The 24,288-nt window shown below is 36.5% G+C and overlaps 1 protein-coding gene across 1 annotated transcript in view; it reads right to left on the bottom strand.

The window, feature by feature from the left end:
* LOC142330161 (prominin-like protein) overlaps window positions 1-24,288 on the bottom strand; it is a 231,974-nt gene that overhangs the window by 138,893 nt on the left and 68,793 nt on the right. Inside the window, exons 2-3 of the mRNA XM_075375268.1 lie at window positions 8,541-8,811; window positions 2,640-2,760 (exon numbers count right to left, since the gene is read on the bottom strand). Of these exons, the coding sequence (XP_075231383.1) occupies window positions 2,640-2,760; window positions 8,541-8,811 (392 nt within the window). The remainder of the gene's footprint in view (window positions 1-2,639; window positions 2,761-8,540; window positions 8,812-24,288) is intronic.

Below are 24,288 nucleotides of genomic sequence, written 5' to 3'. Positions count from 1 at the left end.
ATCAAATTTTTGTAGCATATGAAAAATGCCTTGCCTAACCAGGATTCAAACCTGGAATCTCTGGATAAAAGGCCAGGACATTACCATTCCACCACAGAGATCAGCGACTTACATATTTACTTTAAAAACTTTTGATATGGTAAACAAGCTTATTCAAACCCGCTGAATAAAATAAAATTCTGCCACCTGGGATTGTAGCCACTTTTGCACCGACATTTTCAACTCTTTACTTTCCTCGAATTGTTGAGATGCAAGCCAATTTTTGAGGTGTAGAAAGATACCATAATCACTGCGTATGAGATCACGATTGTAAGGAAATGATTGAAAATCTGCCAACCGAATTTTTCAATTATTTCTGTTGCGCATGCAGCCACATGTGAACATTTGTTATTGTGAATTAGAACATTTAGCATTCCTCATCAGTGGTGTTGAACGGCATGACACAGTTTAGTAAGTGTTTTAGAATAGACATGATGTCATCACATCCTTTCGGTTCCAGAATATAGTTGCCATGATTTCCTTCAAGACTGGGCTTGTTTAATTTTATTGGTAACGGTGAACTGGAATGACACCACCGCATGGATTGCGGTTTCATATCAGCATTGACATAGGAATCTATGTTTCGTCACTGGCGACAATATGGGAAAAAAATTTGTCTCCCTCATGGTCGAGAAAAGCACGTGCAGATGTCATTCTTTGATCTTTGTGAGCACTTGTCAACATTTTCGGCATCCATTGTGCTGCATAAAATTTTATGATAGCCTAGAGTGTAAGTCATGATTCTCAACAATGTTGTTTTCAAAACTTTTGGAAATTCTAGAGAAAGATTACTAATCATAAAACAGCAATTTTTTCTCATTTTTGCATTCATATGTTCAACAAAATCATCGGTTCAGAAACTAGGCCTGCCACTTTTCTGTTCATTATGAATATTTGAATGGCCTTCCTTAAACTCACAACACTACTGACTCACCTTTCTTTCACTCATTGCGGTAGACCCACATTGCAGTAGATCCACTCATTGCGGTTTCCCTCTGTGCAGTTTCACACACAATTGACGATCGCTGATCGAACTTCACAATCGGCAGAATTTCTTATTACCCCATTCATTTTAACACACTGCCTCACAAATGCAAACAACAATGAACTGATGACAATGTGGTGGTTACATGGTCAACAGGTCACTTAAAGCTATTGCGCATGTGCAAACCAATCGATGTTGCCAATTGTTATTGGATCTTACTTTTGAACCATACCGTATTATGTTACGTACATAATTTTCCTATCTTTTTTATTTATGCCCTAAAATCAGCTCTGAATCAGAGCATTTAAATGTAAAAATTGGAATTTTTGCACAAATATTTCACTGTAAAGGGAAAGGTCATCATTACCAATGAAACCCCTTCTTAACATACTTCTATATACCCTATGTATGAATTTTTAAGTCTGCTGTTATAAAAGAGCAAAAGTGCAGAAGTTTTCAAAATATACGACTGTTGATGCCTTATATGTCAGGAAGGTAATAAAAATTCAAAAACTGTTTGGTTTCAAGCCCCCATAGTTGTGGAGTAAAACATTTATTATTTATATTCAAATGATAATTAAGATACTCTAGTAACAATATGCCTGAAAAATTGTAAAGGAAAGTATAATTTATTCTTTTAAGAACCATCTTGTACAAACCATTAACCAAGAATTATATTTTTGTTTAGCTAATTTGATAAAAGTTCTCATAAAAATAAAAAAATAAAAAATTATGACCGAGTTAACCGATAAGAAAATGTTTGAAATACTGGTACATGTTAATGAAAATGTAAACTCCAAATAATCTTAACACTTATTTAACGGTACAACCTGAATTTAAGTATTACAAAAAGTGATGTAAGACATTCTTTGATGTGACCCCAATACAATTTATTGCAAAAACTTTCACAGATACAAAAATAATGTCTAATCAGTCTCAACTCTAAAGTTGTGAGTAAAAGGAGTGTGCCTTCAGTGAAAAAAAGCACAAAATTATTTCTTTTAGTGATGGATCATTGTATCTGTTAAGCATAAAAATAAAAATAAAAAATTGTAAACATTTGTAATCACATTTTTGTAGGAAATTTAAAATATTTTCAAATAAGATCTTTAATTCCTTCACAGATCCACAACAAGCTTCCAATAGATTAATTAACTTTAAATCTGAATACATCTAATTCCAATGATCCAAAGTCTTTGCAAGAAATATTCATTATGATAAAAAGGGCATGTACATTTTAAAAACAATGCAAAATTTAAAAACACCTCAAACAAATTAAGTCTTAGCCAGAATGTAAAAGTATGGTTTGAAGCTGTTTAAAGTCAATATTCTCAAAAAAATATTAATAACCACTTAACTTTATGTTTCCCTTCTTATGCTGCTAATAAATAATGATGATAAATGTAACAGATACTATGTTATTTTATGAACAGTAATTGCTTCTTCTGATTTTTTTGATTATTTTCATTTTTTACAAATAATACAAGCATCAACTTCAGCGGGACACATTTTGAGTTAGTACTATAACAAATGTTTATGAAATAAATACATATTTGAAGACAAGAAGCAATCATATAAAAATGGCAATAACAGATAACATCAATTGTATACGAACCAATTTAGTATTGTTGATGTACAGCTGTGTATCACGAATTGATGTTCTGATGTTATGAGGCAAATTATGAGCACCTTCTTCTAAATATTCATTTGTTACAAAAGCACAAACTACACCGAACCTATAGCAATTAAAAAGCAATATTAATAAAAGATTGTCAGTGTTAATCAGTACATATCTTTTATCACATAAAATTCTATTTAACTACTATACATATAAAAAAATTATTAAAAATGTAACAATGTTTCTTGTAATATAATGAAACATTTAGCAAACCTTCGATCATTTGGTCTAAACAAACGCAATCAATCATTACTGGGCATAACAGAAAACAAAACATTATCTTCTAAAATTATTTCTCCATTAAAGGATACATTTAAAAATATTTACTCATGAAACTAAAAAAACAACCGACTTGTTCTACATTGGGAAACGAACAGAACTGTTAAGTAATTGGGTTAGCGCTGGCGATAGGTTCTGGTCTACTGTTCATAATGATTAATGATTATCCCACCGATTCGGTCGTTGCAAAGAAGCACACGTATTTCTAAATTAACATTTAATCTCTACAAAAAAGGATTTTTTTTTTACATATATCATACTTGTTGGTTTAATTAACAATATTCTAACAATCATCTGATGATTGTAATTTACAAAAACACGAAGAAACTTTTAAACAACAGTATTGAATACTCCTTCCATAGCGACATACAATTATTAATATACAACAATCATAGCCCACTTAAAATACAAAAAAATAACAACTAAAAAATGTAAAAAATTACTTTAGGAGTGAGTAAACACACATAATTAGCAATCAAGGAATATCAGTAGTAGTGATGTAATTGCCTCAGCAACTCTATACACCTTTAATTCAGTCAGACTGATGTAGATGTCACTTAAAATTTGATGACTCATCTCATTAATATTCAGAAATTTTTGAGCAGCTCAGTATTAAATAATTGTTCAGCAGGCAGAACACCAAATTAGATAAAGCATGTTTAAATTACAGCTATCATGGATGTATAACTGTAGCCTTGTTTTGGAATTAAAGTTTAATTCTGATTATTTTTTGTAATATAACTGTATTTGTTAGATCCAATTACTAGATCTATATCTATATTTGAGTTCTTTTTTCATTAAAGTTCTCCTTGCTTGTAAAACTCAGCTTTTGATTTCGTCTTACTTTGCTCATCCTCAGTAAACTTTTTACTACTTACCCACCGGGTTGGTCTAGTGGTGAATGCATTTTCACAAATCAGCTGATTTTAAAGTCGAGAATTCTAAGGTTCAAAATCTAGTAAAGGAAGTTACTTTTATATGGATTTGAATAATAGATTGTGGATACCGGTGTTCTTTGGTGATTGGGTTTCAATTAACCGCATATCTCAGAAATGGTCGACCTGAGACTACACTTAATTTATACTCATACATATCATCCTCTGGAAAAATCCTGATGGTGGTTCCAGAGGCTAAACAAAAAAAAAAAAAAAAAGAGTAACTTTACTACTTAAAACAATTTTACAAGTTCTTGTTTACTGAGTTTCCTTATTTTATGACTGAACATTATCCTCCTTCCTGTCACATTTCATTATGTTTGTTTTAGCATTACTTTTCTTCTTCCTAAAATAAATCCTTCCCACAAAGTATTTCTTCCGATCATCTTTTGTTTCTGCCAAAAGAACAATGTTTGAAAGCAGATCTTAACAACTAATTTTTCTGCTCCCAAAAAGTTATTTCAGCAATTCCGTACTTGGATTCTATATGCAAATTGAAAAACAATAGAGGTAGATTAGGTCCTTACTCACTTCTTTTTTAATCAATGCCTTGACTTATATTCTTATATCTGCCACCCGATTCTTTACAGATTGTAAATAGCTTTTTCCCTGTAAAAGTGCATTTTCTTAAGAGTTTTACATGTTTTATTCCATTCTACATTATCAAATACCTTCTCCAGATCTATGAAAGTTATGCAAGAGCTTTATTTTTATTAACCTGCCTTCTAAAATCAACACCTGCGGGCTAAAGGGTTCTCTTTTATACCCATTCTGTTTTTTAAACCAGACGGATTCTCATCTTGTACACTTTCTATGTGCATTCTATTCACCTGTTTAATTTCATTTAATGATTTATCTAATTTAATACATAAATGCTTGTATATTTTATCTCTTTAAATAAAACAGTTTGTTAATATGAAAATTAATTTTGACTTTATACATGGAAGCAGAAATTATTTTAAAAGGGTAAAGATAAAAGTTCACATTATAACTGCATTTTTTAAATTCTTTAGTAAAGAATTTAAATCACATATTCTAAAAACGGGTAGTAAAAAATCACACATTTATAAAATATATTAACATTTCTTGTTTTAAATTAGTTCTCAATAAAATAAAATTTAAAACTAGCTTTAATTTGATATATATAACATGTTTTTTTAAATGACTTTTACAATTTATAACAGCTCAAACTCAGGTCTTTTCTTTCATTAGTCTAACCATAACATTATATTTAATTTAGGGCTAATTTCTGGTAATATTATTAGTAATAATTATTATTAAGAAATATATATCATTCATTGTTATCACTTCTTGTAAAAGCAATGAACTTATACATTTTAGAGGCTAAGTAAAGAGTCTGTGTCTCCCACTCTCTCACTTTTTTGCTAATTTAAATGCTTTTGTTTTCTTAAAAAAAAACTGTGGATGGAAGAAGATATTTTAAATACAGAGTCATTAAGAATATTAATAATTATTTTTGATTCCTGCCAAAAACAATTGTTTAATAAATCATTTTCATTTGTTATAATATAACATTCTTTGTTCTGTTGTAACTACTTCTTATTTTCTATTCGTTACAGTGAAACTAGATAGTTTGATAGTTTAATCTGTTTCTCCTTATTCAGTTAGTAAACTGTAATTTGTCACAGTTTAATCAAATAATGCTAAAAAGATTTTTTGTCTGATTAAAAATTTATTTTTGTGGAACTAATACAGACACAAAATGACACAAAATTTTTAGTCCTATTTTCAATATATTATAAACAGTGTATCATGAAGTTCTCCCAGGACTTTCATTAAACATATGTCAGAAAATGCTTCGTTTACAAGTAACAGCTAGTGAAAGATTTCACTCGGATTTCAGCTACACAGTGAAATGATATCGTACTTAAATTTTTGGGGTGAAAACCAATAAATTGTAAAAAAAACCCATTTTATGTTTGACATACAACAACTTTGTTAAATGGGTAACAAAGACGTAAACCTTTTAAACAAAACTTGTAGAGAATTTAGTTCTGAACAAAATGATATAAGATAAGTCGAGTAAAACAAAGAAAAGTTAGAAAATTTCAAATCTTATTTAGAAACGGTTCACCAAACCAAAGTGCATTACACATATCAGAATGTAATAAATGTTCAAAAATTAGCTTGCCATTTTCAACAAATTTCTTGACACACTTCTGTACTGCTTTTGTTGCTCTTTTTAGTTCTTCAGGGCTGTCCTTAAGTTGCTCAGCCGCTATCATAATGCAGACTATCAATTTCTCACAAGAATGTATTTTTGTTTTGCATACAATATTTTTCATCAATCCTCAGACGCAAAAATCTAAAAGTTTTAGATCGGACAATATTGGTGGCCAGGAATGTGGATCTCCATGACCAATCCATTTCCCAGGGTAATGATGATTTAAATGAATGGAATTGGAACAAGAGAAGTGGGGAGGCACGCCATTGTGTCTCGGCGCTAGAGGAACATCTTCAAGCAGTTGCAGCAATTTTTCCTGAATAATGTGCAAGTAGACCTATGCATTTAAGCGGCCAGCTAATATGCACGATCCAAACAGCTGACTGTGAAGAAGGCCGCACCATACATTGATGCTAAATCAGTGTTGAAAATTCCTTTCCACAGTTTCACAAGGATTTACTTCTGCCTGTGTACGCTCGTCGTGTAAGTTGTTGATGCCATCTCGAGTGAAATTTACCTCATCAGTAAACAAAACATACTTGTAGACTTGTCAATTAGTATTCCACCAGTTGCAGAACTTGTGAAGCGGACCGTCACCTGGGTGTAAATGTTAAACTGGCTGTTTATGATAATATTTGTTTTATTTAAGTATCCTCCAAACCATCGAATGCGAAACTCCCTTCCGCTTAGAAAGACGTCGTGCATTGATGCTTAAGACTGCACTGAATAGTATCGATATAATTTCATCAATACCAGTGTCATGTTGGACAGACCATTCATAGCCGATATGAATACTAGATAGTGAACCTGTTTCCCAAAGATTGCGAAAAGTCATGTTAATTGTTTTGGGATCTGGAATCCTACGATTTGGAAAACGTATTTCATATTCTACTGCAGAAGCTATAGCATTACAATTACACACACCCAAAATGAATAATATATCAGCGTATTCCTCTGTTGTAAATAAGTGCAGTATTACTTGAAAGTCAAACCGATACCGTTAAAACTAAAATTCAGAAAATACTTTCAATAACGACAATATAGTTCAATGTACCAGATATATATTTAATGTACCTTACAGTATGATTTAAACACTATTATAGTACAACACGTCGTTGCTCAGATGTAATTTTTTTGCCAACTTTGAAATAATAAGTTTTCAAATAATTTATTGTAAGTCTGTTATAATATAAAAAGTTATCTAAGCGTTTTTTATTTTTATGTTTATATGAACTTTTTCCATTATTTTCATGAGTATAAATAGGTTATGAAAGTTTTGGGATAACTTTGTGATACACCTGTATATATATATATATATATATATATATATATATACAAAATTAGAATTTTATTATAACAGAACAAAGTTTTCTTCTACTGTTTATCAGGTTATCCTGAGTTTAAATTTAAATGGAATTTTTAAAGCCAGATGTCCTCCCTGACCCCCAATATACAATTCATACATCAGTTACTACAAAAACAATCTTTTAATCGGAAAAAAAAACTGAAACAAAACAACATTCAAATTCAATATCAGTAACGTGCAGAAAAATGTGTGTTTTTCCACAAATGATATCACCTAAGTCACTATCTCGCATAAATGGTTCTGAATCATATACATTTTAAAGTATACCGGTGCTGTGGCTGATGCTCTCAACTTTATAAATCCACCTAAAGATCACCATTTTTTTGTTACATTAATAAGAGGCCATGATCATCTTTGCCGATCGAGTTTGTTTGATTGTTTTTGAAATGAACTCAAATATTACTGCATAAATTGATTGTTTTAATCAACACGAATGGAAAAAGTTCACGTTTGACCACCGATCGTGATACAACATTTTCAGGGCCTATCTTGCACAACATTTATGATAGTCTAGTTTTTCATATCGATTCTGAACACTGTATTCTATAAAATGCCTGAATATTCAACAGCAATAACGCTGAATATTTCTGAAACTTTTCCATTCGATAATTAGGCCTAGCATTCCTCTTCTCATCATGAACATGATAGGTTTATGAACATGATAGGTTTATGAACCTCATTAAATTCACAATATTACTCTCTTCATTCACTGCTCTGGGCCCACAAATTTCACACCATTCAGCTGAATTAGGACCTGTATTGAGAAATGAAATTACAGCTTGCATTTCATAATTAGTGAGATTATTTATCACCCCGACCATCACAAATCACTAACAAGCAAGTTGTTAACAGAACATCTGATAATTAATATACATAATGAAACAGTTTAAGCTAGTGATTCACAAGCAATCTGGTTCGCTGTCATTTATAAAATAAAATAATTTTATTACCAACAAATACTTTCACATATGCTGTACTTGAGAACACCAGCAATTCGTACAAAGGTTGTTATAAAAAACCATATAGTGATGTTAAGAAAAAAATTATTTACACAAAGCGATTACAATACTTACATGATTAATATAGTTACACCAGACAATAGGAATCCGATCATGTGCCTCCTACAAGGATCATATCGCTTTTCAAATGGCTGAGACCTGGAACCGCACCTTCCAGCACACCTGCAGCAGCAGAAAAAGAGACCTGCGATCGGCATAATTACAATGAATAGTACAGCTGCTACAGCTATACACAACATGACACTATAATGGGTAATAACAGCACGCCATTGTGCCCTGAGGTCCCCTGCTCTTATATTGTTATGATTATCCAGATACAAGAGACCTGAAACAGAAAACAGAGATTATTTTCGCGTTTTTAGAAAGGCGATATAAATTTTATGCTTTTTACTTCATAACAACAGATCAGAAGAAGTTAGGTTCTTTTTTATGATTGTCACTGCTGTAAAGGAGCAAACACCAGTAATTTATTTATAAAGTAAATTAATCAGATTAATCTATCTGACTAATTTACTTCTAACTAGGAGATATACAGATTTAACTTCCACCGAACATTAATATTAAACATTTTAAGGGTCTTTTATTTAACGGTACTATTTGAGAAGCACAGTTTTGAAAAATTCACGCTGAGAAAATTTGTTCTGTGAATATCAGTAATTTTTTTAACCTATCATTAGCTGGGGTTACATCCCAGTATCCTATCTCCTGAGGGATTGTGGACCAAATGGATGCTATCAGTTAGTATTAAGTACTCCTTCAGGTAGGATAGTTTGTATTATTTCACCGTCTCTCTGTGGGTATATCATCCCTTTGTAACATCCTACCCGTTCCATCTTGGTAATTTTTTGAATCTATCTTAAGGTAATAAGGGTAACCGCTTTGATTTACCATCTCCTTAGTATTTGTGTGGTTTGATGGCGATCGCTCTAACTACAGACCTGATTGTGGGATTCTGTTTCTACCCGGCGGCAGCACAAACAGTCTGATGTGTCTGAGATACTTCAGGTCTCCTAATCCTACACAGAACATGAAATATCTACCCTAAGAAGAACTGCAGTACAAACACAAACCCCGTTTGGATGAAATCTCCAGGTAGCCCCCTACATGTAGCTGATGCCTTTACTACCCAAAATCTCTCGGATATCAGGGCATTTTTAATGTGCTGGGTTAATTTTTAATGTATTTTAAAATACATTATTTTAAAATGATTTTGTGTTGCCTAGCTTAAATACAGAATGATCTAAATTATTCAGTGTATTTTAGCTGTAAATAAAAAATACTCCTCTTTGTTTTTTCCAGACCGGAGATTTTTTTCGGGGCCTTGATGGCCTGCGATTAGTTGTCCTGGCAGAAAATTTCACTTCTGTGGTGGTGGTGGCTGAAGCCGTTATTCCAACAGACACCGGCCGGGAACGTATATCTGGTTGGCGGTCTCTGGAATCTGACAGCAATGAAGCAGTCTGTGAACCGACTAAGAAGAGGTTCCCAACGAGAGGGTGATTCCGATCGGCGTGCGGCCCTAACTGCAGATTACCGCAGAGCGAGGGCTAGTTAATTTCATAGCATTAGGTTCTCCAAGCGTAATTCCCGGTGCTCCTTCGTTCAGAAGCAAGAGAATAGAGACCCTGGGGGGGTTGTGTATAGAGCCCTTGAAAATAAGCGCAGGAAAGATGTCCTCTTATCAGTCTTGTCAACTCGCGAGGGTGTGGTAATTGATAAGGATCGTGTCCTTAACATTTTGCTCAATGATTTGCTCCCGGATGAGACTATGGTAGGTGAGGTTTCATACCACCGGCGTGTCAGGCGGGAAGTCGCGGTTTTCGAGACCGACTTACAATCTTCTGAGATCACTGAGGCGGAAGTGCGCCAGGTGATCTGCAGTACGGCACGACACGAGGATCCCGGATATGATTGTATCACAGTGGAACTCCTTGTCCGAGAGCTTCCAGTAGTCCTTAGTCTAACTAGAATACATAATAGGTTGCTCTTCGCTGGCCACTTTCCGGCGTGTTGGAAGCGTGGAGACTTGGTGTTGTTCAAAGGTGGCAACAAAGATCCTACTGTTAGTTTTTCTTACCGTCCACTAAACGCTCTTGCCCGTGATTGGCAAGGTTATTGAGAAGTCCTATATATGCGTATTAATGTTAGATTGGCCACTGACCATTTGGTAATGGAAAAGCAATATGGTTTCCGTCCGGGCAACAGCACTGAGGATGCCATACTAAAGGTGATGGATGCTTCCTCTAGTCCATGTAAATATGTATTAGGAATTTTTCTGGACATATCCGCAACATTTAAAAACTTATGGTAGCCCTCTGCCCTGTTTCAGATGCAGAAGCGTAAGTGTACACGAAATGAACTAGAAGTGCCCTCAAGTTATTTCAGCCACCGGACCCTTTCCCTGAGTGACGGCGGCTCGGAGGTTCGTAAGACCTTAACTAAAAAATGCCCTCACGGCAGTGTTCTGAGTCCCCTACTTTGGATTTTGAAATTCGATGTTGCGTTTAAGGTTGTCATGTGGTTGTCGTGTCGTCCCTGTTGCTGACTACGCGCTGCTACTGATTGAAGGGGATTCGCGTAGCGAAGTATAGTTCCGAGCAGCTCATGCTTGTGAGACACTCCGACTATGATGTCTCCAACCAAAGATGATTTTCAGCCAAGAGAAAACCACAATGATGTTGCTTAAGGGCAGATTGGCTGCTACCCGACGAATCCGGGTCCGGATGGCTGGTCTCCCCATTCGGTATGTTATGACTCAAAAATACTTGGGTGTTATCACTGATGTGAATTTTCGGTTCCTAAAAGCCGTGGGGTGCGCCTGTTTGGGCTCACCCCATGGCTTTTAGGTATTGAGCGGACATTTTTCTGCGGGCCCAGCGACTCCTCTTACTGGCTGTTATAGGCGGTTATAGAACAGTCTCGCGGGAGGCAGTCTGTGTTATAGCTGGAATCAAACCAATAGATATGTTGGCTAATGTGCGTAAGGAACGCTACATTTTCAAGGTAAATAAACTATTGACGTCAGAACAAAAGCAGAAGATTGAAGAACGGCGCCTTACGACTTGGCAGGTCAGGTGGGACGAATCCCCCACAGGTCGCTACACGCATAGTATATTTCCTATAGTGTCTGATTTAGGTGCGATCGGATGGGTCTCCCCCAATCAGCATATCAGACAGTTTCTCTCCGGGCAGGGTGCCTTTCGGGTGAGTTTGGCAAGGTTTCGTTTGGCGGATTCGAGTCAGTGCTCGGATTATGTAACTGATGATACAGTGGATCACGTCCTCTATGTCTTCGCGCCCTTGCGGAGTGTAGGTCTGCAGAGGGAGTTTAATCGAGATACTCGATCGTGGTAGGATCCTGGGTGGCTAGGGTTCCGGCTTAGGCATTATATCGGTATTGTTTGTGATTCGCTTTGGGGCTTCCGTTGGTGGGGGTGGCTACGGCCACCCCACCGTGGTATGACCAAAGAAGGTCATACCCAGTCACACGGGTATGTTAACCCGTGCGACCGGGGCGTGGTTTCCCTCCGCCGGTGGCGGTCGTGATCGTGACCTGGTAATGCCACGCGAGACACCATAATGCGACCGGGTGGGGGTTCGGGGTTTGTCCCCGGCTCCTGCGCCGACCGGAATGAGCTTGCGTTCCCCTTGTTAGGTTACCTTAATCGGTCGTAGATCTGAATTTCTATGTTGCGTAAAACGGTTGATCGGTAGGAGTGTAGCACTGATTTAACTTTAAACTCGTTGGTTTTCTGAGGCATTCACAGTCACGAACGGTGTTGTCAAATCTTTACTAGACGCGGGGTTCGCGCTTCCACGGTTTCGGTCAGTTAGTTTGAGGGAATCATGTTAGGTCGGATGTGATATTCGTTTGAGGCCTACGTGAAGGCGAAATCTGATTTGTATTTTACCGATGCAAATGTGTGCCGAGGCATTTACATCGGTAGCATCCCGAACGAGGCCTAGCTGATGACTGTGAGATGTAATTAGTTAGAGGGTCTAAAGAGACCTCCGGTAAAGCCCCTCAGGACTTCTAACGGGGGGGGGGGGAGGTGTGACCACGTAAAGGTCACAAGGTGGGTATCTTCCCCCTACGGGGTTGGGATGTTAGTAAAGAATAAGAAAACAATGTATGTACATGGATGTTTTATTGTTGGACAGGGCACTCCAAACAGTTTTGTTTAAAATACTTGTTAACTTCAAACAAGTTCCATACGAGCACCTTTTGTGGCACTTAAAATACTAGACAATACGCAATTTTACGCCGCACAAAATTATTATATTTATTACAAAGAATATCTGGAGTTCCATTAATTACAATTTTGAGTTACAATTTTGAGTAGTTCATTGATGTTGACAACCTACATTGCGTACACCTGTCTTTGACAAACCTCCAAAAGAAATAAATCGAGTGGCGTAAAGTCAGCAGATCAAGCTGGCCCCAGGAAATCGGTCCATCACAGCCGATTCAATATTGAGGAAATTGTTCATGTAGGTACTCCCTGACATGTAAACCCCAGTATGGTTGTGCACCATTTTGTTGGAAGTAAACCATCTTGATGTCGATGTTCAATTTTTTGTGGACTGCATACTCCGGTAACATGTCGAAATATATAACTAGCACTAGTAACCGTTGGATCGGCAAAAAAGAATGACCTGATCACTTCATAAGCAGTAAACACACATCAAATGTTAATTTTCAGGCTACCACGATGTATTTGTTGAATCCCATGAGGGTTCTAGCTATCCCAAATCCGACAATTATGGCCAGAAACGTGTAAGGTAACTGTGAGAAACGATTACTTTTATTTCTTCCTTCAGTTCATCAAGAATGTCCACAGCAAAATTGTAACATCGTGGTTTATAGCAATCTTCAACTGCATGTACCAAATGAATTTTGAAGATTTTGGTGCTTGTGCAGAACCTTAACGACTGTTGATTGTGGTATTCAGTTCTAAACTCGCATGATGAGTCTAAATACCCAGGTTTCTCTGAAAAGTTTCTCTTACTTGAGCCACAACGGAGAGACCGGAGGTCTGCTAGCACCTTCTTTATGTACTATACTTCGAAAATACACAGATAAAAACTTGGCTTTTAAAACTGTATTAAATGTACTTTCCTCTGATTAATCTCAAATCTTTAATAAGACGAGTAGTTAGCATTCAGTGATGCCTGAGTGCACCTGATGATTTTTTTTTAATTCTGTGATCTACAGGAACCAGTTTATTAAACACAGCTACGGCTGTAGGAATTTTACTTCATTTCTCATCATTAAATTTCCAAGATGATGCACTTTCCAAGATATAGTGGAACCATAAAGATATAAGAGGACACCTGATGTTGTTATTTAAACCGTTATATGAGGTCACAAGACCGGAGTTCAAGTCTGAGGAAAGGTACGGTTATTTTTTGATACGATCCTAACACCTCTATTTTACCGGTATACTTTGGGCCTAAAACGTTTCTAGAACATTAGGGGTAGGTAGGGAAAAATTGCGATTGAATTTTAGTTTCTTCCAAGTACACGTACACCTATGTACAAGTATAAAAGCCAGCTGGACATATCTAATTCTACATTTTAAATCCCTCTTTTCTTCAACTACATTTGATGCCTGCGTTTCAGAACCGTTAAATACTACACAATTACTTTCAAAATATTCTCTGATTCCAGAATACGCATACCGATGCAAAACATTTTTTTTTTGTCCAAAATCCTGCTTACGGTTAATTCATCCTTTATAATCTTATAACCTACATTAAATAGCATACATCTATTATGTTTATTACATAACTATTTTCTGTTAATAAAAACAATTAAACTTTTTTTAAATATTTTCATTACTTTTAATTTTAAAATTTAATAATTATTACATTTATTTATTTTTTATTTATCGGTTATTTATTAGATATTTATATAATTTATTTTTTACTTTACAGTGCATTTTTATATTTGTTAATATATTATATTTTTTTTGTTTAAAATTCTCAATTTGATTTAATTCTGATTTTTTACTTTTTAGAGGGTTTTCTAATCTGTTTCGTTTTTTTATTAATGTTAATATTAATATTAGTTAAATAAAAGCTTTTTTAAAAAATAATTTTTTATATGTAATCAAATATATTTTTGTTTTTTTGTATTTTTTTATTTTTTACTTTTAGTCTTAACGAACAATAAACTTTTTACATCCAAATAAAATATTCTTAATAATATTTATATCTGAATATTATTGTTTGTTTATGAAGACTGAAAAAAAAAGTAAAAATATTTATTTTTACACATCGAAGTTACATACGTGTACCAAATTTCAATCATTTTGATACGATAGTTGATGAGAAATGAAAATTTTCAACTAAATGCGTGAATTTAGCGTAGGGGTAGGGTGCGGGCGGGTCATATCCAAATTCTACCGTAGTATTGTATTGCAATCGAAGTTACACACGTGTACCAAATTTCATTGATTTTCATACGATAGAACAAAAGATTTGATTATAAAAGCTTATAAAAATAGACGTCCAATAAAAGAAGAAGGAAGGATACTATACCAAAGATGAAACGATTAAAAAAAGGTCACCATTATAAAAGACGGTTTTTTCTATCTCTTACCGCTATAAATACTATTCTAAACTACACATTAATTAATTTAGGTTACAACTACAACCACAAATACTGCTATAAATTAACTTTTTATGTATTTATCATCTTTTATAATGTAACTAATTACACTAATTAACTCATCATTACAACAATAACTGCTTACCGCAACAACAATAATAACAATAAGAGAATAAAAATACAGTCCAACATATAAACTTTAAAAATTGATGACATATATATAAAACAAACCGTACACTTATTTCCTTATTTTTAAAGAATATTAAAATTAAACTACAACTGTAGGAATAAAAAAATGAACTTTTGACACATATATTATAGAAAATATTGAAAATCAGTTTGATATAAATAATGCAAACACAATTGATAAAGAGGGAACTTAATTCACCTTAGGTTCATTAATTTGGTTCAAAAAGTAGTAAAGAAGGTAAAGAAGTAATGAAAGAGGATGAAAGGAGATATAACAGAGGATGCAGACTAAATTATCTACTTTGAAATTCGTAAGCAAGCTACGAAAAAAAAATACAAAAACACATTAAATCACTCGCTCATGTCCCTGATGGCAAAACATTTTCGGTTATTAAAAAAATAAAAATTGATGTGAACACCACATAACTTCCCTGTAGACCCATTAAATTACATATACGCATTTTTTCTGCGGTTCATTTAAACTTGAAAGCGAGATACGATCCTCCGATTCTTTAATAAAGCGGATAGTTACACGATTACTGAAATATTAACATCAAATATTTATACGATTATTAATCCAATAATCTTGCGTGAAATATTAGGATAGAGTAAAAGTCCCTTTATTACTCGTATTACTAGATTAGTAGATTACTAGATTACTCGTATCTTCGTGAGTTGCCGATTAACAAAAATTTCAGATTTCTGGTGTGTCGTGTAAATTAAACTATTCCGTTTAGTGAATTCCTGTATACCGGTTACAAATTTCGTCCTTACGGTGTAAAATATTCGGTTTTTATTAATGGATTATTAGGTAAATAATAAAAATGAAAAATAAAAAATCATACAAGAAAAAGAAATATAACACGTTAAAAAAAAAAAACGACAAAAGATGAATATGCTAATCGTTTTTTGAGTTATGCGAGATACGTACGTACGGTCACACATACATACGTACATACAGACGTCCCGCCGAAACTAGTCAAAATGGATTCCGGGATGGTTTAAATGGATATTTCCGTTGAAATCTGAAAACCGAAATTTTCGCGATCACAATACTTCCTTTACTGCGTACAAGAAAGTAAAAAAGTATTTTTACCTATGTATTCGTTGTCAAAAAAGAACCCGCTGATGTTATTTTACCTGAGGTTAACATACGACTAGCGCACTGAAATTTACATCTTAGTGATTATGCGAAATTTACATCGTAATGTATTAATAACAAGACTTATAACGATCTGTAAATGAAATCAAATAATATAAAGATTATTTCATTTCTTATATCTCTCCTACTCCTGTGGATTTGCTTTGTATCATCCTGACCCCGTAAGAGAAGACACCCTCCCTCCACCGCCCCCACTGTTCCTAGCCCTTATGGGCTTTATTGAAGGTCGTTTTTGAAACCTCGGCTTTTGACATTCCAGTCCACCTTGGCCAGGATGCCACCGATGTGAATGCCACGAGTGACATTCCCATCGGTGTACTACTATTTAATGAACTCAAAACCTGCTCTCTCGATCAGGTTTGATGTAATTTCGGATACTTCTGAGATTTTATACAAATTATTAGACGATTTACTGCCTGATAATAGTTAAGTCGGAGAGACCGCATACCATTTGCAGGTGCGACGAGAGGTCGCTCAGTTCCGCGGGGGTGCAGTGTCTTTGGAGATTACCGAGGCTGAGGTGCGTCAAGCTACCTGTAGTTTAGGTAGGAGTAAGGCCCCAGGCTTTCATAGAATAGCATAGGAGCTTCTTGTTCGCTCGGATGGGGTGAATGTGAGAGTTGTCACACGTGCATTTAATAAACTGTTGTTTGGAGGACGCTTCTCTGTGTGTTGAAAGAAGGAGATTGTGAAATTGTTGTTTAAAGGTGGCGACAAGGATCCTGCTGTTCGTTCATCGTATAGGCCTCTGTTGTTACTTCCAGTTACTGGCAAGGTCTCTGAAAAGGAATCTGCGTATAAACGAGAGGTTAACCTTGAAAAGATTGCTGATGGAGAATCAGTACGGGTTTCGTCCCGGAAAGGGTACTGAGGACGCCATACTCCGAATGATGAGTGCGGTAACGACCGGTGAGACGGAATATGTTCTGGAGATTTTCCTGGAAATTTCCGGAGCATTTAATAATCTAGAGTAGCCTTCTGCTAAAAAAGAGAATGTACTGTAAGTGAATTGCAAGTTATGTAGAGTTACTTCAGTCATCGGGATGTGCTGCTCCACCAGGGCAGCCGTGAGGTTGGCAAGACGCTGTCTAAGGAATGTCCCAAAGGCAGCGTATTGGATCCATTATTGTGGGTGGTGAAGTTTGAGTCTCGCCTGCGGCTGAGGTTGCCCGGTGAGTGTTGCATCGTGGCTTATGCTGACAACGGGCTCCTGCCGGTCGAAGGAAGCTCTCGGAGGGAGGTTGAACTCCGAGCCGCTCGGGCTTGCAAGATGCTTGAGCTGTGGAGCTAAACGTCATTTTTTGTTGATAAGATGACGTTTAGCCCGGAAAAGACCACGATGCTCCTCAAAGGCCGCTTGGCAGTGAGTCGGCTGTTCCGTGTTTCGATGGCAGGCCAGCGTCGCCTAAAACTGTTAACGGTAACGGGTGGGTACCGTACTATTTCACGGGAGGCAGTATTGGTGATTGCAGGCGTGAAACCGATAGACTTGACTGCGTCTGAGAAACAGCAGCAGTATGTTGCTAAGAGGTCCGGTGAGTTGACTTGGAATAAATTTCGAGAAATCGAACGACACGGCAATGCCTTGCGGAAGGCCAGACGGGATGAGACAGAGGGTAGGCGTTATACGCACGATCTCTCTCCAAATATTGTCGGTTTGCTCGACGCCTTTTGGGTAGATCCTAATAAATATGTCACGCAATTTCTTTCCGCCATGATTCGTTTAGGGATAGACTGCAGAAATTCGGCCTGGTAGACTCTGGGATGTGTCCTCGCTGTGGACAATTGAATGACACCTACCGTGTTCTTTACGAGTGCTCGAAGTAAGAGTTAATGCGCACGGAGACCATTTGCCGGCTTGATATTATCGGGTCGGCGTTGGATCTCCGTGTGAACTGAAGGAGCCAGGCCGAAGGGGCATTAGCGGAGAGTTTTATAGTGTACTTAGCAAAGGAAAGGATTGGTTAGGGGATCAAGAGCTCTGCTTGAATTTCTCTTGATTCTGTTTTTGTTGATGTTTTGTTTTTGTCCTTAGTTTTGTTTCATTTTTACGTTTCGTGTTGTGTGCTGAACTCATTTTACCGTCTACGGGTAGGTAGTTCGTTCAGTTCCTTCGTTTAGTTAGGTCCTTTCAGTCTTACTTAAAGCTCGGCGAAATGTGTTTTGAGGGAAATACTGAATTTCATTGCGTAAGGGAAACCTAACGTAAGAAGATTGCACCGCTTTAAGGAACTCTACCGCAGAAAAAAAGCCTAGAGCATAATTTGATAAATGAAACGATAAAACTATTTAAATACTAAAATATTTCAATTTTACGCATCATTTTTTCCTATCGATGAATAATAAGCAAATAGAATAATTTTTTTTTAAATCAACAAACCTACACGCAGTACCAACAACAATTACTAAAACGCTGTAATTTTATTATTACAATAAAATAATACGATAAAATCTTTTAAAACAAATAAAGGCACACCTTACGGTTTTAATTTGTGTTTTATACCGAACATGATGTAACCAAAAGACTACTGAAGTTATTTTACGAACTACAAATAAGTCCTAATAAATAAGAAAATACACGACACAGAAAATTTAAAACCGTTCACTGACAAAACATACTTTACATCCTACATACAGTCGCACCTGTACGCACACACTAGTACAAAGCACTTACACACTGATGTACGATAACCATAATCATATCTACGACTCGATTCAGCAGACTCCTGCGCATTTTTAATAAATACAGAGTGGAAAAAACCGCTTCGCAATACAGTGAAGGCCCGTACACAGATTAGTACACGGTCCTCCGTACGAAACTCTATTATACCTTATTCACTGAAACGCTAACAAAACTCTGTTCATCGAGGCATATTAGTAAATATGGGGGAAAAAAGGGGGTCCCTTTTATACGCCCGATTAATCGTCTAACATCAAAGCTTGTCTTATTTTCGTCATCCGATTTACGTATTCATTTGATTAACGGCATTGCAGTCATCGACCGATTTTCCATAAATTATTTGTCGTGAACGTTTACTCTAAAATTAAAAAATTTAGATCGTTTAGTAGGTAGGAAAATTTGTACAGAAATCAAAAACAAGCGTTAGTATATCGCGGATAAAGGTATATCGGTACAAAAAAAAAATGTATTTACATATTTAGGGTTAGTAAAGTCGATATTCAATAGTAATTTTCGCAAGAAATAATAATTACTAATAGACGGGCTTGTTTTACGATAAGCAACCCGCAATACGGGACGCTATGTTTTTTTATAACAACATGTCCAGTACGTTCTTCTGAGTAGCAATTTTAAATAAAGCAGTTACCTAAAGAATGTTTTGTTCAAAATAGCACCGACTCATCGACCGTGGAACAATGGATACCCTTACATACTACTGACCGGAAGCAAACGTATCAGTTTTTTCCGAAATAACTGTTTACGAGTAAAATAGCTATTACCTAAAAAATGACCGATAACCGGCAAAAAAACTGAAACAAAACGAGGAAAAATTGGTTACTGCGCGGTTAATACAACTTGTTTACAAAAATTAAGGTCAAAGAAGGCCCAGAAAGTCATATTCTTTTAATTTTACTTTGGTTTTTTTTAAGATAAAGTTTAGAAATGAAATGGAACCGCGTAGATTAGATTAAACGAAACGTAGTCGAGGGAATAAAATACGATCCCCCCACAATTTTTAAGGTCATTATGGAGCATATCTATCGGCTTTAAAACTCATCGGCAAAGATATAACACGACTAGTACACAGATCATACAAATCGCTTAATAATAAACTTAATTAAATTTTCAAAAAAGATTTCAAAGCCTTGAGAGTTCGGGAATATCGCCCCCGAGGGGCCGGTACGATTTTCGTGTTTCTAATTAAACATTTACACTAAAAAATGACATCACACGCGCGCGCGCGAGAGAAAGAGTGTGTGACGAGGGGGGTGTACGTTTACTTCTTTTTTCACACAAATCGTATCATCACGCCGCCCATGTGATTCTATTGCAAAAGACAGCGATGTCATATATATATTTTAGTAGTTAACGGGATGCGCCTACCCGTTTTAGCAAATATTAGACAAGTGAGCGGTTAGGACACTTAAGCCGTTGGTGTATAGCACCGCGCGGTTGGTCCGCTCACGCTGTTAGGTAAGCTCTAGGAGCTATGTTAGGATTGCTATGCTATATTTTATATGTGTGTAAAATGGGGTAGGCGCACCCCGTCCACTACTAACAATATATGACATTCATAATTCAATTTATTTCGTCTAGTCAGTAATTCGCTGCCACGCCTAGGTCTCTGAATGCCAACAAGCACCTTTCCACCATTTCATAACGATTGGAGCCATAATAATTAGCTGGTGATCAGCCATACTCAGGGTTAGCTTCCTACGGGAATGCTATAAGAGTCTTTCCCTTAAGCAAACTACGGATGCCGGTTGAACAAAGCAACCGCATCTAGGAACTCCCACACGGTCCGACAATGCGGCTCTCGCCACTTGTGAGTGGCCTATTTTCCCTTTAACCTTCAAGTTCCAGGGTGGCCCGGACTCTGCTCCCCCAAGAGCAGGGCAGTCAAACATCAGGTGATCATTTGACTGGACCTTCCCGCAGACACAGCTCATCCGCTGCCAGGCGGAACCGAAACATATATTGGTTCAAATTAACGTGTTCGGTGAGCACCCGGGCACCCGTTTCCCATAAAAACGAGCTCGAGGCATACCATCACCCGAAATCCTGTATATATTTATACAAGGATCTTCCCTTAGTCGTGTTTCCCATTCCAGCTGCCATGCTTCCATCGCGAGGCTCTGCAGCCTCTTCCACAGGCGGGAGATGGGGAACTTAAAGAAATTTAGATCCCGTGCAGTGTGACCGCCGTTCCGCTCCGGTACTGGCCCAGCTTGAAACCGCATCCCAAATACCTCGACATCCCGGCCGGCCTCTTCGCAATCTCCACATGGCCGCCCGAACTGTCACCACTAAATCCATTGGGAGAGCCTTTCCCAATACGCTGGTAGCCTCGTAGGAGGTTTTTTAAAAACACCAGTACATACAATTATGGCTCTGCGCTGGGCACTCCTTAAATTTTGAAGAAAATCTGTTCATATCCAACCTATGCTCCCAAACGGGCGCCGCGTATGGGGTCATGCTTTCGAAGACACCTCGGTACACCACGTACCTTTGACGGCCCGACAACCCATAGTCTTTTCGAGCAGTCCTCCTAAGTTTGTGCATCACTGAGACGGCGTCCGCCGCTACTTGCCGAATGTGATTGCTAAACAGCAACGTTTCATCAAACAAAACACGTAGGTACTTATGAACTCTAAATCGGCTGATTATTCAACCTTTGTATTTAATATGGGAGTTACGACTGTACGATAATTTGTCTGCGCTCTTGAGAAGCAAGAACGTGTCTTGAGCACAGAAATCGAACGAGGCCTGCAGCGAAGGCAAAAACTGAATTTAAAAATCAGCGATGTAAACGTCTACAGAGAAATTTACATCGGAGGCATCCCAACGAGGCCTGGCTTATTACTATGCGATGTAAAAAGTTGGAGGGCGAAAGACAACTATCGTTAAAGCCCATCAGGGCTATTAACGAGAGGGGGTGGTGTGGCGACCGGAAACGTCACAAGGTTTTCCCTTACGGAATTGGGATGGGCACAGAAACTTTAAATTTTGAATGTCCATCCAGTCCACTGAGGTTGACAAGGCAGCCTGCGCCCTGTCTTCTAGCTGTGATCGTGAATTACCAAGAACTAAAAGGAGATAGTAATCGGCAAAAGCCTGGGCCATGACCCCTTCTGGAAATGTCAATCCCTAAACTTTTCCGACTCCAAACCTTTCAAAGAATTCGTATAGTTAGTTTTATAAGCCCATTAAGTCATTATTCTGAAATACGTTTTTTTTTTATTTTATATATTATTAGCTCTAAAATTCAGATTTTTGTAATTTTTTCTCGATTTTTGTAATATATTTTTTCTTTTTTCGTTCTAACATAACAATCGATTTAAGAATAAAATGTAAATAAAAATGTAAGTAAATTGTTTTAATCGCAATAATTTGTTACCCTTGTTTTCCGAATTAATTAATTATCATAATAATAAAGTAACCACGTGTATTATTACATTCTACATTGTTTTCTGTACTAACACGAGAAGCCGTAATCCGTTTATTGATATTTTATAGGACGTGTAATTACTGCAAAATTTTTTTTTTTAATTTTCCATAAAACGACGAAATTTAAGATCGTGATAATTACATTATTGTTATAGAGCGTTTCACTCGTTTCTATCGGTTTTTTCTGTACGTAGCGAATTTATTTAATGTTTCCTGTGCTCGTTACGTAACGGAGTAAAAAGTTAAAAAAGTTATTGTACGTTCTCCGCATAAATGAAATTACTTAACTTTTTTCGTTAATTACTGAAATTTTTTTCATTAGATTATCGTACAGAATTAAATGAAAGTTTTTTTTTTGAATCTAAGTATTCATCCGTAATGTTAAACGAATTACCTTTACGATTTTATTTTGGCGAGGAGATTTCGAAGGAATATCGTAAAATATCGTAAATATCAATAGCGAATCGGCATAAGCAAAGAGTGCTTCGTGCAGAAAAGAAACGTTTCGACGTCTGTGTTACGCCCCGAAACGGAACGGATAGAAATGACCCGACCGTCACGCAGGAGGCTTCTCGCGGCTGATTAGGAGTGAAGCGGTCGTTTACCCGGATTTAGTGTAGCTAAAACCACCGAGTAAAATTCGGCGTTGTAGATGCGGCATCGTTTTGTTTGCCACAGCGATTCTTTATGCGGTAAACATTATCGGTCTCGGTTGAAGCGATTATAGTTGTTCACAATTTTTGGCTTAATTTTTTTAACCGCGTCAAAGTCGTAATAAATTATACCGAACGACAAAAGTATATACGTTAGCAAAGAGGAACATTTTTAAACACGAATTAACATTTTACGAAGGCAAAAATCGATAATCGAGGAAAATCGTAGACGTATGAGATGCGACGTTGCAGGGGAATGGTGAATGAGAAGCAGACGGTCCTAAATTTCTTAGACGAAATCAGGGAGCGGGGTATTTCGTTTAGTTTACCGGCACATTATAATTAGATCTCTGGTGTAATGTTTTCTTCGGGGCATCCGGTTACCTGTACTTACTGCCGTTCCCTCTAAACAGGTAGAAGACGAAGCGATAACCTTTAAATTGCGACTGTTTCTTCTCGATCGACCGGTCTAAAACTTTTCATTTACAATAAAATCAGACCGAAACTAAGCGTAAGGTTTCAGAATATTCGAATCGAGTGAATTTTCGGCCCTGTTAAATTACGAATTCGACGGTGACGTATCAGGTTTACCGTTTGTACGCTCGGTGTTAATATCCATAAAACTTTCGGACGATCGGATTCTGATGCGACTGGTGTTTATTACCGGAGGGGGATCAGAAAATCAGGATAATAATTACGTTCTTCTTACAGAGTATGAATTTTTAATGGAAAAAATTAAAACAAGATTTAACGCTAATTAAAATGTTTTTGTCTTGCGTTAAGAACACATACCGCATTTTTACGAGCGTTTTAGTTTTTAAAACCGAATTAGTAGACGTTCTACTGCACGGGTTTATTTCTTTTCTTTGATAATCGATCGCAAATATATACTCAAGAATTTTAAACAGTTTTCTAGCATTCATCGCAGAAGTACTCCCGTCCCGTACGAGTATTATCTCTTGCTCACAAAACTTCTCTACACGGTTTATATTTCACAGTCTCTGTTACCGTCGTTCAACAATCCCTTTTTGAATGTATCATACATTCCGTATTTTAGA

Source organism: Lycorma delicatula, chromosome 9 (genome assembly GCF_047948215.1).
Source record: "Lycorma delicatula isolate Av1 chromosome 9, ASM4794821v1, whole genome shotgun sequence".
Lineage (NCBI taxonomy): Eukaryota > Metazoa > Arthropoda > Insecta > Hemiptera > Fulgoridae > Lycorma > Lycorma delicatula.
This window is presented reverse-complemented; position numbering and strand designations above follow the sequence as displayed.